The sequence below is a fragment of the Sander lucioperca genome, chromosome 2 (genome assembly GCF_008315115.2).
Source record: "Sander lucioperca isolate FBNREF2018 chromosome 2, SLUC_FBN_1.2, whole genome shotgun sequence".
Taxonomy (NCBI): Eukaryota; Metazoa; Chordata; class Actinopteri; order Perciformes; family Percidae; genus Sander; species Sander lucioperca.
Window position 1 is genome coordinate 33,168,491 of NC_050174.1, and position 16,988 is coordinate 33,185,478.

General features: G+C 38.5%; 3 protein-coding genes across 4 annotated transcripts in view; all 3 read right to left on the reverse strand.

Annotated features, from left to right (window-relative positions):
- LOC116057268 (alpha-1-antitrypsin-like protein CM55-ST) lies at window positions 1–14,624 on the reverse strand. Of its 2 annotated transcripts, none has more exons than XM_031309659.2 (6): window positions 14,548–14,624; window positions 1,425–2,010; window positions 1,226–1,296; window positions 871–1,064; window positions 339–486; window positions 1–264 (listed from the first exon to the last, which is right to left on the reverse strand). In XM_031309659.2, the coding sequence occupies exons 2-6, from the start codon at window positions 2,002–2,004 to the stop codon at window positions 61–63; spliced, it is 1,197 nt and encodes a 398-aa protein (XP_031165519.1). In that variant the 5' UTR covers window positions 2,005–2,010; window positions 14,548–14,624; the 3' UTR covers window positions 1–60. The 2 variants fall into 2 exon arrangements, with proteins under 2 accessions (XP_031165519.1, XP_035854906.1); XM_035999013.1 differs by lacking the exon at window positions 14,548–14,624 and adding an exon at window positions 2,432–2,530 and having other exon boundaries at window positions 1,425–1,885.
- LOC116057269 (serpin A3-5-like) overlaps window positions 11,181–16,988 on the reverse strand; it is an 18,754-nt gene continuing 12,946 nt past the window's right edge. Inside the window, exon 8 of the mRNA XM_031309660.2 lies at window positions 11,181–11,193. The gene's annotated coding sequence lies outside the window, so the exon portion shown is untranslated. The remainder of the gene's footprint in view (window positions 11,194–16,988) is intronic.
- Window positions 11,486–16,988, reverse strand: part of LOC116057278 (kallistatin-like) — a 16,901-nt gene continuing 11,398 nt past the window's right edge. Inside the window, exons 2-3 of the mRNA XM_031309670.2 lie at window positions 11,825–11,972; window positions 11,486–11,749 (exon numbers count right to left, since the gene is read on the reverse strand). Of these exons, the coding sequence (XP_031165530.1) occupies window positions 11,552–11,749; window positions 11,825–11,902 (276 nt within the window). The 5' untranslated portion in view covers window positions 11,903–11,972 and the 3' untranslated portion in view covers window positions 11,486–11,551. The remainder of the gene's footprint in view (window positions 11,750–11,824; window positions 11,973–16,988) is intronic.

A 16,988-nucleotide genomic window follows, 5' to 3' on the forward strand; every position in this document is an offset into this window, starting at 1 on the left:
TTTTTTACTTCTTTATATGAAATGCAACAGCTGTGCTCGCGGAAACAAAGTGATGATCCATCAGATGATTGGGTTGATAATCTTGCCTAAGAACAGGATTTTTTCTGTGTTACTTTCAGTTATGATGACCATGAATGGACGATTGAATTTCACAGGGATAGGGGCCGGGAGGGCGGTCGTCAGTTCAATGCTGCTGCTGCGTGTGGAAGCTGCAGCTTCGGCTTCAGCTTCAGCCTCCACGTCCAGCGTAGCTTGGTGCACAAGCTGCGGTGCAACACAGTAAGTGAGACGACAGACGAATGAAATATGTCTGAAATAACATTTTACAGTTTACTTACATCCGAGACAAACAGTCCTTCCTCCTCTGAAATCCCAGTAAAAATTGCACGATCACCAAACATGTCTGTCATTCCCATTTCTGACAGCACATCGTTCAGTTTGTAGGAAGTCTTGATGGAGAACTTTGGAATATCTACATTATATCTCCTAAAACATTGGGGGGGGGAGAGACACAAACATTCAGTGAATCTGACTACGGCAGGAGCTTCATTTGGCTATGATGGCCTTAAACAATGATATGCTGTTTGTTGATCACTGACAGGCTCAGATTATTATTCTGAGTGGCTGACAACATTATGGAAAGGGTCCCTACAGAGAGACCTTTTAGATAAAGAGTATGATCCTTTTAGGTTAACATGAAACAGCACCCAAATCCATCACCAAACTCCATGTAAATAATCAGTACTTTACGGTGAATATAGAGCCAGCATATTTTCATTTTTGGGGGGAGGACAGTCAGACAGGACAACGCTGGGTACCTCAGTGTCAAACCTTCCACATAGTCGAAGCATAAATTAAGATTCTCCCAACCTGGGGCTCATAGCCTTCAACCATTTGGTGACGTGGTTCGGGCAGATGGCGTTCTCCAGTGTTACCATGATGTCAGGCAACATCAGCAGCATATAGTAGGAGCTGTTGAAGGGGAGCTGAAGGACCGTTGTGTTCAGCTCCTGGTCTTGATAGGCATGGAGAGTATCCTCCAGATTCATCATGACGGCTGGAACCTGGACGATGACAATTTAAACCCGAAGACACAGAGTGCATGTAAAACAGTTAGAGGCTACATCTACATAGCTACGTCTCTCGGCCGTGGAAAGTGAATGAACGATTATGCTTAATTGGACTGGGACTCAAATAATTTTCTGAATTATGAGAAAATCTGAACCTTGGTGTTCTCGTCCACATTGAAGTCGTCTTCCTTGGTGAGCTCAGGGTCAAACGGAGTCGCCCACTTTCCTGTGGGACAATGAGCAGAAATAATACACAACTTGTGGTTTGACAAGTTCAATTCAACTCAAAATATGTAAACAGATCTTACATTAAATTACAGGCTGACTAGATCTCATCCCACAAGACCTTCTTACCTTTGTAGTAGACGTAGCTGATGAGATACATGACTGTGTTTGCATCCACGTCTTCCACCAGCTTGTCAATCTTCCCGTTGGTCTTCTCCTCCATGTACTTATTGATGGCATCAGCACTTTCTGTGGTTTTGTTGAAGTCCACATTGAACCCATCTGCGAAGTACGACTGCTTCAGGGTCTGCAGGAACTCTGGTTTCGGCTTGAAGTAGTCGTCCACGAACATGGCGGTCCCTTCGCTGGCGTCCTCCTGAGATGTGTTGTTGGCCCTCTGGAGCAACGTCTGAAAGGCCTGGTCCACATCGGTCTGCGTCAGGAGGGAGCTGTTGAAACCCAGACCACTGAAAAGCTGATGGTGCGTCTCTCCCTGCGCTCCCACGGACAACATAGCCAAGGCAGCCGACACACTAGCCGGGGAGAAGAAGATATTCTTTCCCTGTGAGTCAGCGTGAGCTGCTAACTGCCTGTAGAGTCGGAAGGAAAACGCTTCGTTTGCTTCGCTCACCAGGGAGACACTGTTGGCGCTGCTGACGCAGGTCACCGCTGATAAGACCCAGAGACCCACGGCTGCACGCATCATCATTGTGAACTAAGACAAGTTCAAAAGTTCAGCCTCGATGTTTGTTTTAATGAGGAAACTGATTGTACTGGAGGTATTTTCTAAAGTTTACTATAATGTGAATCTGATGATTATGTGGGCTGTTTGGTTACTCTAAGAAATCTGATTGAACAGTTGTATTTTTTCAAGCTGGACCTATAGTTCCCTATTCATTTGTGTCTAAGAGATTGAACACTGTAACCAGCAGCTGTGAACCAGACTGCAATGTAACCTTACAGGATTGGTTGTCCACTGTTGTAACAATCACCACTCTGGTTTGGTTGAAATAAACACTTAATTCACCCATTTACATGTGGAAATACACTGGCTTTATACACACTAAAAGTACTGAGGTGTGAATCTCCCAAGCAATATACCAGTCACAATTCAGAAACGCAGCCTGGCTTCTTACCTCTCCGACCAGAGAAACAACTCATACAATACCAATTAGACTTAAAGTAACAAAAGTCTAACTCAAACACTAAATAGTACAAGAACTTTGTCATGAACCAGCTCAAATTCAAGATCAAAAACCAACTTTTTCTGGATGTGAGGATTGAGAGAGAGCTCACCAGAGCTGAATCTCCAGCCCTCTTTAAAGGACAAACAGTCAATCAATCTAAATTGAACCAGGTGTAGACTACCACACCTCTGCCTGCCTCCTACCCAGCTCACATGAGTGGGAGGGGTCATCACAATTGTTTTGTGTGTGTGTGTGTGTGTGTGTGTGTGTGTGTGTGTGTGTGTGTGTGTGTGTGTGTGAGTAACTTGCAGCTGTAACAGTCATTTCCCAATTTGGGATTCATAAAGTCTATCTATTTTACTTGAATAATAAAGTCTTTTTAAAAGAAAAATCAACTCCACTGGAAGCGAAAAAAAAGCACACAGCCAGTATAGTTTCCCGACAGCGCCCCCTGGTGTTTCATAGACAGAAACACAAGCTGACGGATGAAAGTGACTTTCAGACTTTATTACAGTTTTCTCCAACTGCTTGCACACACAATATTTTCATGTCACACAATTTTTTAAACCTCTTACTCAAAGTGCAAAACTACACACCAAATCTTCAAAACCATAAGCTATTTATCAGTCTTTCACTCAGATTTCAATTGCATAAAACACTTTATTCAAAATACTACACACAATTCTCTACCTAAGAGACAAAAATCTAACAGGAAGTGACTTGCTTTACTTTTCGAAACACAATCAATCAAAATGCTACACATATTTTTTTGTGTGCAGTCTTTATTGGAACGCGGACATCGCCTGGAAGGCACGCATTCTAAGGAAGCAAAACAAAACACAAGTTTATGACATGGAAATGATGCAAAATTATTTAACTGCACTGCTGAATGGGGACAATGATGAGACCTGATAAGGATTATTCCTTTCCATTTAATGACATGGAAGGTGACGACCTTGGTGAATTTGGATCACCTAACTATGTGAGTAGTATTTCAGAAGCACATGAAAACTATGAAAACTTGAATCTAGAAAAAATTGACCTCAATGAACATAAACTGTATGAAATGGAGAACAATACTGATTCTGATTAATATTTCTACAATAACATCAGCCGCACCTGTGAGTATTAAACAGATGAACAATTTAAAAGCAAAATAATAATGGATGGTACACTGTCAATTATCCACTTTAACAGTAGAAGCCTGTATAGCAACTTCTTTAAAATGAAAGACTATATGAAACAATTCTCAATGTTTAGTGTAATTGCAGCATAAGAGACTTGGCTTAAAATTGAGAAAGAAGAGGATGTAGAACCGCAGATTTATGAGCTATTTTCAACTAACAGAGAAAACAAAAATGGAGGTGGTGTTGCATTATTTGTGAACAACAAATTTAAGTGTAAAAAAGTAAGGGAAATGTCAACAAAAATGAAAAATATCATGGAATATCGAGGGCTTGGAGCCAGAGGGGCGTAATTGGCATTTTGGGCGAATATGAGTTCTTAATATCAAAATAAAGGTCTCGATGAGCTCTATCCAGTGGTGCCATAAAGACCTATCTGAGATCAACCTGTATTGAATAAATCAACAAAACAATAAAGACCTAACACAAAAGTGTAAGTAATATTTGGAGCCAGAAGGGCGTAAGTCCACTTACGCCCTTCTGTATTTGAAAAATACATGTAGGACCCACATTTTTGTTCAGAGCCAGAAGGGCGTAAGTGTAGTTAGTGCCCTAAACAGCATTCAAAATGGCTGACACAACTGCAGACATGGAACTGTCTGAGGCAGAAAAGAAAAGATTTTGATGAATATTATGAAACAAACTGATGAATCCTATATTGAAGAAGCTGAAGATTAGTCAGAGTTGTTTTTGAATGCATTTCCTCACAAGAGTGATGACAGTAAGACATAATCATGCCTTGAGAGCCTTACCTTATTAGCCTAGCCTAGCATGGCTAACGTTAATCTCATTGTTTTGGTCTGATTTGGCTAACTGTGCATGCTAATTAGCCTAGTGTTCTGACATAGAATATTCTTTTGAACTTTCTCATAATCTACTTTACCCTAGCCTTGAACTAATAGATTCAGGGCACTCATGTAGGATATTATATTAATAAATATTAATGTGTCATGTAATCATTAAGGGACACAGCCACATGAGGTGAGGAAGAGAGATCAACTTGAGGGACACATGGAAACAGCACATGATGGAGGAAGTGAGTTCTGACTTGTATAGAAAATAAGTTTGAACATTCACCTTATCTAATCCTTACCCCGAATTATTAGTATAAGGGCATTCATGTAGGATATTAATAAATATTAATGATATAATTTAGGGACACGGCATGAGATGAGGGAGAGAGATGAGGAGATGGAAGAGAGAGAGGGACACATGGAGACAGCAGAAGATGGAGGAAGAGAGACAGACAGGGAGACAGATCATGCAATTGATAAGGGACACATGGAGACAGAAGAGGATCGAGGGACTGAGACAGTAGACATTGTGCTAGAATTTGTTTAGGAGGGAGGGGCTAACAGTGGCCAGGAAGAGGAGACAGAAGAAGATCGAGGGAGTGAGACAGTATACATTGAGCCTGTTCAGGAGGGAGGGGTTGAAAGTGGCCAGGAAGAGGATGCCAACACACCACAAAGAGGAAGAAAAAGGAGTATTCCTCACACATACGCAGAGTTCTACAATGCTCTGACAGTGGACAGTGAGTAGAACTAAAACTAGTGAATAGAAAAGCAAATAAGACGCGACATGATTCTTTGGATGTGGTCAATGAATAGACTCACAGAGTAATTGAAATGGTTGAACAAAAAAGAAAAGTGAAATGAGTATAAAGAACACAAGATAAATGTCAATTGTATAGAGTATTTGTTATTTATTTATTTATTCATTATTTATGTAATGAAATAAATTGTACAACTCATGAATTGCCAATCAAAAGTGTGTTTAGCAAATTCAGTGACTTTTATTACAGATGCCCAGAATGGAAAAGTGAAATGAGAAAAAAAAAAAATTAATGAATGAGTTAAATGAAAATTGAGAAATGAGAATTACTTGTCCAAGTGTTATTCAAGTGTTAATTATTCAATCAATTCCCCTTTTGACCAATTATTTTCTGCATTGTTCAGCAGATATGCCCAATATGTTCATAGAAGACTTGGAAATGTTTTGTGCCAAAAAGGCGTATCTGACGTTTTTGCCATATTTTTTTGATTTTAAAATGTTTTAGAACATGTTCATTGTGTTAGTATGCCATAAGTTTATTACTTAAATACTCATTCATGTAAGTATGCCTGTGGTTGCAATGTTTGTGGTTTGAGGTTAATAATACAGGTGATTGAAGTGTGGTCAAAATTTTGTTTTGTCTCTCCTGTAAAGTTTGTCAAAAGCCACTTACGCCCCTCTGGCTCCAAGCCCTCGATATGTACTGTAGAAATAGAGGTGGAGAAAACTAAGAAAATATTAATAAGCTGCATCTATAGAACACTTGGATCTTGTATTGTTACATTTAATGAAAAGATGGTTGACATGTATGATAATAGACATAATAATAATAATCATCGTATGTGGAGACTTTAATGTAATTTGTTAAAGTTAAAGGAACACAAACCCAGCAGAGATTTTATCAACACAATGTATAGTATAGGTCTAGTACCTACAATCTTAAATCCAACTAGAATAACAACTGATGAACAGTGCAACTTTAATTGATAACATCTTTACCAATGAAATTGGAAGTAGAGTAAGTGGCTTGCTTATCAATGATATAAGTGACCATCTTCCTGTTGCAACCCTGCAACATTTCTCAAAGGAAAATACACAGAGAAACTCAAAAAATGCTAAGTTGACTCGGAAAAAAACACCTGACGCCATTGAGACCTTTAAGGAGGGGTTAAACCAAATAAAGCCTATGATTAATTCATGTCTACATTTACCACTCTGTATGACAAAAATTGCACTTTACAATCACTAAGGACAAATAAATATGAAGACAAACCCTGGATTACTAGGGGACTAGAAAATGCTTGTACATTTTTTTTTGTTTATTATACAAGCAGTTTCTACAATTTAGAACAAAGGAAGTAGAAAATAAATATAAGAAACATAAACATGAATTGACTAGCATATTGAGAAAAAATAAAAAGGATTATTTCAATAAACAATTAGTACAGTACAGAAACGACAAGCAGGGCACATGGGTGCTAAACAACAAAATCAAAAAAGGTACGGGGAAATCCGATTACCCAGACCACTTTAATAAAAACAACCAATCACTAATAACAGACACAAAGGAGACTGCTAATGAATTCAATGACCATTTTGTGAATGTTGGCTAAAATTTAGCTAAATAAATGGTTGATCTAGTAATAACAGAGGATATAAATGAAATATTATTAAAATAAATTCAAATATAATTATTTTGAGGAGAATTGAGGAAATAGTTAATTGTTGTGGTAAAGAAGTCCAAGAATAAGAAATCTGCACTGATAGTAATTGTATTGACATGGCTTTAACTAAAAACATTGTACATAGAATAGTGAAACCCCTGACTCATATCTTTAATCAATCGTTACAAACAGGCATTTTTCCCAAATCAAATGAAAATTGCCAAAGTCATTCCCATCTACAAAAATGGAGATAAGCACTCTTTCTCAAACTGCAGACCAATTTCTGTCCTTCCACAATTCTCAAAAATATTAGAAAAGCTTTTTAGCCATAGATTCGATCATTTCATAGAAAAACACAGTCTACTGAGTGAACATCAATATGGCTTCAGATCAAACCAGTCCACTACAATGGCAGTGATGGAGCTATTAGAACAAATATCTACAGCTATGGATAGTAAGGAATTCACTGTAGGCATTTTCATGAATGTAACAAAAAGCCTTTGATACAATTAACCATAAACTATTAATGACCAAATTGGAAAAATGTGGGATTAGGGGAGTAGCATACTGATGGCTTAGTAGTTATCTGGAAAATAGATATGAATATGTCCAATTAAAGAACAAAAGTCTGATTTATTGAAGGTTACATGCGGGTTCCCACAAGGATCAGTGCTGGGTCCAAAACTATTTCTACTGTACATAAATGACATGTGTACTGTGTCTAAAATATTAAATTTGGTTTCATTTGCTGATGACACCAACTTGTTTTGTCCTGGCAAAAATCTTGAGCAGCTTTTGGATAAAGTGGAAACTGAACTAGACTCTTTAAAACGATGGTTTAATCTTAACAAGCGGTCACTGAATATAAATAAAACTAAATACATAATATTTGAAGAATTTTAGACATATTATGTTAGATAATATTGAAATAGAAAGAGTATATGAAAACAGATTTCTGGGAGTTGTCATAGATCACAAAATATGCTGGAAACCACATGTTATTCATATTAAAACTAAAATATAAAGGTCCATAGCAAGATATAAAACAGAAGTGTGAATATCAGAAGGTACACAAAATGTATTGGAATGTTTGTGTTGTACTGGGTTATATACAGTGTATACTTCGTTTCTGTAACTTTCATGTTCATTTGAAAGAATATAATTCATGTTAAAAGGGTAGGAGTAATAAGATCAGGCTTCAGGCTACACCTTTTTGGTCCTGTTTGTTTCTTGTATATATATATATGTTAGTATATATGTTAGTATATGTTAGTATTGTTGTTGTTTTCTGTATTTTTGCTTTCTTGTCTGTTCATTTTTTGTTTTGTTTGTGGAAGTAAAAACAACGTTATGTTTTGTTTGTTGCTTGTTACCAGTTTATTGACTGTTGTGGGTTACAGATAAACAAAATAAACAATCAATCAATCAATTATTGTGGAAGCCCATTTCCGCCAAAATGATGAACAAAAGAGCATGTAAGTCCAGAGGTGGAAAGTAAAGAATTACATTTACTCACATTACTGTAATGGAGTAGATTTTTTGTGTACTTTTACTTTTTAAGGTAGTTTTTAAAATGTGTACTTTAACTTTTCCTCAAGTATGTTTTGTTTGCAGTATTGCATGTTGCTACATTTTAAATCACATCCGTTACTGAGTAAATAAAAAAAGATCTCTAATGTTTTGTATCCATCAACAAACTAACATCGAATGCATCTTTGTTTACTTGTCAAAGCACAAAAGACTGAGATTTAATTACATAAGCATAATAAGTTTAAATAAGACGAAAGGAGATAAAAAAGTATATTTCCCCACCGCTGTTAAAAAGTAATTGAGTAACTTTTACTCTGAGTACATTTTTAAGGAGCTACTTTTTATTTTTATTTTTTTTAAATTTTTTCCTTGAGTAGATTTTATTACCAGTAATTTTACTTTATTTGACGATATGTAACTTTTAAATGTTTCTGAAACTGTATACTTTTTCATCTGATGATCATAACATCCTGTTCTCATGAACCACAAAAAGTTAAGCACTGTAATTCTTTAAGCATTCCATTTTCAAAGCGTTTTTTTGTTGTTGCTGCATTCATATTGACGGCTGCTGTATAAGAATGCTGCTGGTGTATAAACCAGAGTAGTGATTGTTGGAACAGGAAAAACCAGCATTTAGCTTTTTTTTTTTTTTTTTTTTAACCTGTTATTCTATATCTTTATTATTCTTCTGTATGCTTTTTTCAACACACAAACCCGCTTGCATACAATTTGTTTTATAACTTTCTGATTTATCCACATTCCACTATAACACAAGCTGGATACTGTGTACAAAATGCAGCTTTAACTTACAGACTTGTCACTTGTTGCTATACAAGACATCTTGATGACAGCCATGCTCCCCCTCAACTTTTAGCCAACTTGCCGTTAAGAGCCAAGCTGCCTTGTTTACTCTGTGAGTACACTACCCTGTATTAACTGGTTCCAGAAATACCTGGAGAATAACAGAAACAGGCCTTCTTCTGCCTACTACTGTCCTGACATTTTTACAGTACACACACCATTGTTGCACAGGATGTTCAGCAGGGTGTCCTATCTCTCACAATATTAAACATTAAGCATTTGGAGTAATGGGTTTTGAGCTAGAAGCAGGAGTTTTAAAGGCGCTCCAGGGCCTCATCTCTCTGAAAATAACTGAGACGGGAGAAGTCATGTCAACCTTTAACTAAAGTTGGTAACACAGAGCTAATGAATAATTGTTACTTTACCTACTTCTTACACATTCAAGCAATTTCCAGTTTAGAGTCAGCTTTTTCTAAAAACATATTGCCCATCTTTCAAACATTTGTATTATTTAACTTGTACTTCAACTACTTCTTACACATTCAAGAGAGCAATGCAGTGTACCATCAGCCTTTGAACATACAGCATTCACCCTCACTTTTGTTTCACCTCAACTTTAAAAATCCAATTCATTTTCTCTATAAGGATTTTGAGTAACCACAATGTCTAAACCATCCAAGGTAGACTGACCCCGAGCTGTGAGGTTTTCAAACAAAGTTTCTGATCGTGTAGAAGACAAGCCTGTACGAAATCAACAGTTTCCTGTTTCCAAAATGTGAGGATTTTTCTGCATTAAGTATTTCTAACTTTTACACTTTAAGTACATTTTCCTGATACAGACTTTTACATAACATTTTCAATGCAGGACTTTTACTGTTAGTGTGGAAGTAGTACTTTTACTCAAGTAAAAGGATTTTAATACTTCTGCCACTGCTCCCAGAACGGTTCAAAAAGTGGGTTAGATACAATACAATAGAGCTGAAAAGTGATTGCCCACTGTTCAGCTCTATTGTATTTTCAAAATCTGATCGTTATAAATGAAAACCAAATGCTTATGGAAGTTGATCATATTTTATCCCTACATTATTTTACCTTCAAAAGATTGTATAAAAACTGTTCACACTCAAAGCAAGAGACAAGTTTTTCTGACTCCTTTATATGAGATGCAACAGCTGTGCTCGAGCAAACACAAAGTGATGATCCATCAGATGGTTGGGTTGATAATTTTCCCCAAGAAGAGGATTTTCTCAGTGTTGCTTTCAGTGATGAGGACCATGAATGGACTATTGAACTTCAACACAGGGACAGGGGCCGGGAGGGCAGTCAGTTCGATCCCGATGACTGTGGCAGCTGCAGTGGTGGCTCCGGCCTCGTCCACGTCCAGTGTAGCTTTGTACACAACCTGCGGTGCAACGCAGAGAAAGTGAGATGAATGGAATATGTGTGAAATAAAACATATGCTCCGTTCACTTACTTCTGAGACTGCCAGTCCTTGCTCCTCTGAAATGCCTCTCAAATTTGCACGATTACCAAACAGGTCTGTCATTCCCATTTCTGACAGCACATCGTTCAGGTTGTAGGAAGTCTTGATGGAGAACTACATCATATCTCCTAAAACATTGACATTCAGTGGTTCCAGAAATACCTTGAGAATAACAAACAGGCCTTCTGCCAGCTACTGTCCTGACAATTTTTACAGTACACACATTGTTGCACAGGATGTTGAGCAGGGTGTCCTCTCTCACGGTATTAAACAGAAGGAATCACTTCACATGGGTATGCACTTGTAATGACATCTCGAACATGTTAAGAGGCTAAAAGCATGTTTGAAACTTTCCCCGTTTCAGCCTTCTGGCTGAAGAAGGTAGCAGGAGGATAACACAGTGTAGGCAACACTGATAGTTTCTCGCTACTGACAGCACTCCGAATATACAAACAGAACTACGTTTTGAAATCGACCGGAATTCTCCTTTAAATACTTCACTTTTATACTTTAAGTAACATTTCAATGCAGGACTTGTACTTTCAGTGTCAAAGTAGTACTTGTACTTTGAGTACAAGATTTTAGTACTTCTGCCACCGCTGCCAGAACCAGAGTGTTTCAAAAAGTGAGTGTTCACGGTTGAGCTCTGTTGTATTTTTAAAATCTGATCTGTTATAAATGAAAACCAAATGCTTATGGAAGTTCATATATTTTATCCCTACATTATTTTACCCTCAAAGATAATTATATAAAAACAGCTTACACTCAATAAAGCAAGAGACAAAACAAGTTTTTCTGAATCCTTTATATGAAGATGCAACAGCTGTGCTCGAGCAAACAAAGTCATGATCCATCAGATGGTTGGCTTGATAATCTTTCCCAAGAAGAGGATTTTCTCCGTGTTGCGTTCAGCGATGATGACCATAAATGGACGATTGAACTTCAATATAGGGACAGGGGCCAGGAGGGCAGTCAGTCCGATGCCGATGCCTGTGGCAGCTGCAGCGGTGGCTCCGGCTTCATCCACATCAAGTGTAGCTTGGTGCACAACCTGCGGTGCAACGCAGAGTAAGTGAGACGACAGACAAATGGAATGTGTGAAATAACATATGCTCCGTTTACTTACTTGTGAGACTACCAGTCCTTGAACCTCTGAAATGCCTCTCAAATTTGCACGATCACCAAACATGTCTGTCATTCCCATTTCTGACAGCACATCGTTCAGGTTGTAGGAAGTCTTGATGGAGAACTTTGGAATATATACATCATATCTCCTAAAACATTGGAGGGGGAAGGCAAACAGGCTCAGATTATTCTTCTAAGTGTCTGACAACATTATGGAAAGGATCCCTACAGAGAGACCTTTTTTTAAAGAGTAAGATCCTTTCTGCTTACAAGGCAATGAACAACTACAGACAAATACTATCAAATTAAACGGTTTCCTTTTCTTTCCAAACGGGACATGAACCCCGGTCTCCTGAGTGAAAGTCCTATTGTTTGACCCACCCCCTACCTCCTTACCAGGAGGGTTGGAGCTCTTAAACTTCCTCACCTTACTTCCTGCTTTGCTCCCGTCAGAACTACGACCACTAGAGGGCACCACCACTAGAAAACTAAATCTATGTCCGAATGATGCTGGAACACACCACTTAAGGGGTCTTTCTTGGGGAAGACAGGACAAAGCTGTGTACCTTATTCAGTGTCAGACCCTCCACATATAAGCATAAATTAAGATTTTCCCAACCTGGGTGTCACCATAGCCTTCAGCCATTTGGTGACGTGGTTCGGGGAGATGGCGTTCTCCAGCGTTGCCATGACGTCAGGCAACACAAGCAGCATGGAGTAGGAGCTTTTGAAGGGGAGCTGAAGGACCGTTGTCTTCAGCTCACGGTCGCGATAGATGTGGAAATCATCCTCCCGATTCATCATGACGGCTGGAACCTGGACAATGACAATTTAAACATGAAGATGGTCAAAAACACGGCAAAAAAAAGGTTTGAAAAAAAAAAAAGCAGCAAGATGTCAAACACAAAATTAGGGTGTTACAACTATCAGATTTTCCCAAATTGTGTTAACGGCATGAAAAATGCTTTATACATCTTTGGTAAATGAATTCCCAACAGATCCCCGCTCTAGGTTTGGGCTGAACCCCGAAAGTATACGTTGTCTAGCTCTGCTCCTGTTCATTACTGGGACTCAAATAATTTTTTCTGAATTAAGAGAGAAACTCTGAACCTTGGTTCTCTTGTCCACGTTGAAGTCATCCTGCTTGGTGAGCTTACGGTCAAATGGAGTCGCCCACTTTCCTGTTAGACAATGAGCAGAAATAAAACAAAACTTGTGACTTCATACATTTAATTTACCCTTAATATGTCAACAGATCTTACATGAGATTATTACAGACTGACTGGATCTCATCCCACAGGACCCTCTTACCTTTGTAGTAGATATAGCTGATGAGATACATGACTGTGTTTGGATCCAGATTTTCCACCAGCTTGTCAATCTTCCCATTGGTCTTCTTCTTTACATACTTATTGATGGTATCAGCACTTTCTGTAGCTTTGCTGAAGTCCACATTGAACCCATCTGCAAAGTACGACTGCTTCAGGGTTTGCAGGAACTTTGGCTTCGGCTTGAAGTCGTTGTCCACGAACACGGCGGTCCCTTCGCTGGCGTCCTGAGATGGGTTGTTGGCGCTCTGGAGGAACGTCTGGAAGGCCTGGTCCACATCTGTCTGCGTCAGGAGGGAGCGGCTGAAACCCAGACCACTGAAAAGCTGACGGTGCGTCTCCCCCTGCGCTCCCACGGACAAAGCAGCCAAGGCGACCGACACGCTAGCCGGGGAGAAGAAGATATTCTTTCCCTGTGAGTCAGCATCAGCTGCTAACTTCCTGTAGAGTCGGAAGGAAAACTCTTTGTTTGCGTTGTTCACCAGGGAGACGCTGTCGCCGCTGCCGACGCCGATCACCGCTGCTAGGACCCAGAGACCCACAGCTGCACGCATCATCATTGTGAACTAAGACAAAAGTTCAAAAGTTCAGCTTCATTGTTTGTTTTAATGAAGACACTGATTTTGTACTGGATGTATTTTCTGAAGGTGTAGTATAATGTGAATCTGATGAGTATGTTGGCTGTTTAGTTACTCTCAAAGAAATCTGATTAAAGGGTGATATTTTTTGAGCTAAGTGACTGATGGGAACAAAGTCTTTGAAACTGGTCCATTATTAACGGAGAACGCTGCACCATGAAGTTGTGAACCTGGCTGTAATGTAACCCTACAAACAAAATGTTCAGCATCAGTTATCGTCCACTAAAAGTTCTGTTGTTGCCGCTGACAGAATCAGATTATTATTCTAAGTGTCTGACTACATCATGGAAAGGATCCTTACAGAGAGACTTTTGTTAAAGAGTAAGATCCTTTTAGTTCAACATGAAACACTCGAGATCACCATCACCAAACTCCATGTAAATAATGAGGACTTTTATCATCGTGAAACACACTTCATTCAAAAGTGGACAGAAACTAAATAAAACTACCAAAAGCCATCTTGGTTCATCTTTCCACTGTTCCAACAATCACCACTCTGCTTTGGTTGAAATAAACCCTTAACTCACCCATTTACATGTAGAAATTTGCTGGCTCTATACACGCTAAAAGTACTGATGTGTGAATCTCCCAAACAATTATACCAGTCACAATTCAGGCTTCTTAACTCTCTGACCAGAGAAACAACTCAATGCAAATCAGCAATACCAAACTGGTGCAATACCAATTAGTATCATCAGTGGTGTAGGGAGTGCATGAGTGCATGTGAATAATAAAGTAACCAAAACTCAAAAACTAACCTTTTCTGGATGTGAGGATTGAGAGAGATCACCAGAACTGAATCTCCGGCCCTCTTTAAAGGACAAAGAGTCAATCAAGCTAATGTGAACCAGGTGTAGACTACCACACCTCTGCCTGCCTCCTTCTTCTTCTTCTTCTTCTTCTTCTTTGTATGGCGGTTGGGAACCAGCTTTTTGGAGCATTACCGCCACCATCTGGACTGGAGTGTGGATCATGAGGCCAACCTACACTTTCTTAAATTCTTTTTACTAACCCAGTTATCTTCAAAAAAGAAAACAAAAAACAAAAACAAATTCCACCAGATCCTCTTTGCAGTATATCCTATAAATGTAATGTCTTCTGGTTTTTACCAAGTTGAGAAATCAATCTTTGTCTGCCTTGATGGTATTTAGGACAACACATATTCTATGGTCTCTTGACATTACATGTCATCTAGCTGACGCTTTCATCCAAATGCTATATATGTCAGACACACCTCTAGAGCAACTGTATGTTGTGTATGTATTCCATCAACATGCCTTTTCATTATAAATAATATTTCATTTAATCTTGTATGTCCTAGTCTCATTGTGGACACCACATCTTCTTGTTTACTTCTGTATGTATTCCTGTTCTTCCCCACTTTTCCTTGAATACTATACAGGTGTTTCCCAGTTTGTTCAGTATCCCAAAAAAACTGCCATTTTCCATTTATTTTAGCTTTAATTATACTTTTGACTTCAGCGTTACTGTATTTAATATCCACCTCTATATCAGGCTTCTCTGCTGCTTTCTTCGCACATTTATCTGCCAATTCATTACCTTCTACACCTATATGAGCTGGTACCCATATAAATGTGGTACTAATACCAGACTTAAGCAGATTGTTAGCTAGTTGCATTATTTCATACACTATGTCCTGTCTAGCGGACGAAGATGGATGGATAACCCCTTGAGATGAATCATCTCATTTTCGAGAGGGTCTTTTAAAACAACAGTAAATACAAAACACAAAATACATTCACACATACACACAGCACTCCCAAGCCTGACTGCTTCAACACCAACTGAACCCCCCCCCCCACCTGCCCATATATACACACAAGTAAGAACAGTACGTTTTCATACATTCCAAATGTGCTGTTATTTATAGTAGATGCACAAACAGTAGCCAACCCACAAAAAATAAAAATAAAATAAAATAAATGAAATAAGATGATAAGATAATAAATTGTGTTATGTCAACTTAGAAACAAGCTAGAAACAAGAGCAGGTTAATTGTAGATAATTAAAGACAGATGCCTTAAAAAAACAAATGAAGTAATCGATCTAAGTGAGTTGGGCAAGGTAGTCCAATCAGATGGCGCTTTAAATTTAAAGGCACGTCGTCCAATTTCTTTGGAGATTCTGGGAACAAAGAAAAAGGGGTACCCAGTATGTCTCAGACTGTATGTCGAGCTATATGGGATTAGATGTTGTTTTAAATAAGGAGGATAGTTAAAGAAAATTGATTTAAAAATAAACTGCAGCCAGTGCGAATGCCTTCTAGATTTAGGTGTTAACCAATGAAGCGACTCATACATCAGGCAATGATGGGTTCTATAAGGACACCTCAGAACAAATCGACAGAGACTATTATAGGCTACATTGAGAGGGATAAGATTTGTTTCAGAGGTATTCTGATAAATAACATCTAGGGGCGGCCTCTGGCTCACCAAGTAAGAGCGTTCAGGGACAACATGTGCTGTTCGGGGTTGTACAAATAACCGCACAAAATGAAGTCAGTGGCTTAAACGTGAGTGTTATGAACACAAGCCACAGTAGACAGATGGCCTGATATTTTAAACTAGCACAAAGTTTTATCCTGCACTTGGCACACTGTGTCAGGTGTTAATTTTGTTCCCTCTTTTAGTTAACATTTACAGAATATCTGTTTTGAGATTATTAAACGCACTCTGTGTCTAGATGTCACTAAGCCAGAGTGCTTATTTTGCAGTGAAAAAAAGTCTGAGAACAGCAACAAATAAGACACAGACACGTTATTGTTTTTAAAAGTAGTAACGTTTGTAGTTCTTGTTATGCTTTTCTGTGTACTTCACAAAGAATATCACAATCTAAACATGAATATCAATTTATTTAAATACTGTCGTTCAAATTTGTATATTTAATTTAAGTCAATCCTTGTACTAAAATGTTCTTTCCATATACCTGAACTGATACTACTACAGTTATAAATCTCATGTTGTAACATAAATATGTAATTAATGTATTCCCTGCAGATGAGCCTGATGTGATGGAGGTTTCTGGGGAGCCAGGCCCTACTTCACAGACCTTCCATGATGCCCAAACACAGTGGTCAGACCCAGCAATGGAGGACCACATCTACTCCAAAGGACCTACTATCACATGTGGTGTGACAACTGCCTCATCTTCTGATTCGCTGCCTGTTGCAGAGTTAACA

Bases quoted from the DNA above. Each gene is read 5' to 3' on its own strand.
- LOC116057268 (XM_031309659.2), bottom strand. From the start codon at position 2,004: ATGATGATGCGTGCAGCCGTGGGTCTCTGGGTCTTATCAGCGGTGACC. The intron at 1,065-1,225 runs GTTCAGATTTTC...GTCATCGTCCAG, and splicing joins ATGTGGACGAGAACACCAAG to GTTCCAGCCGTCATGATGAA. The intron at 487-870 runs GTTGGGAGAATC...CCAATGTTTTAG, and splicing joins TTGAAGGCTATGAGCCCCAG to GAGATATAATGTAGATATTC.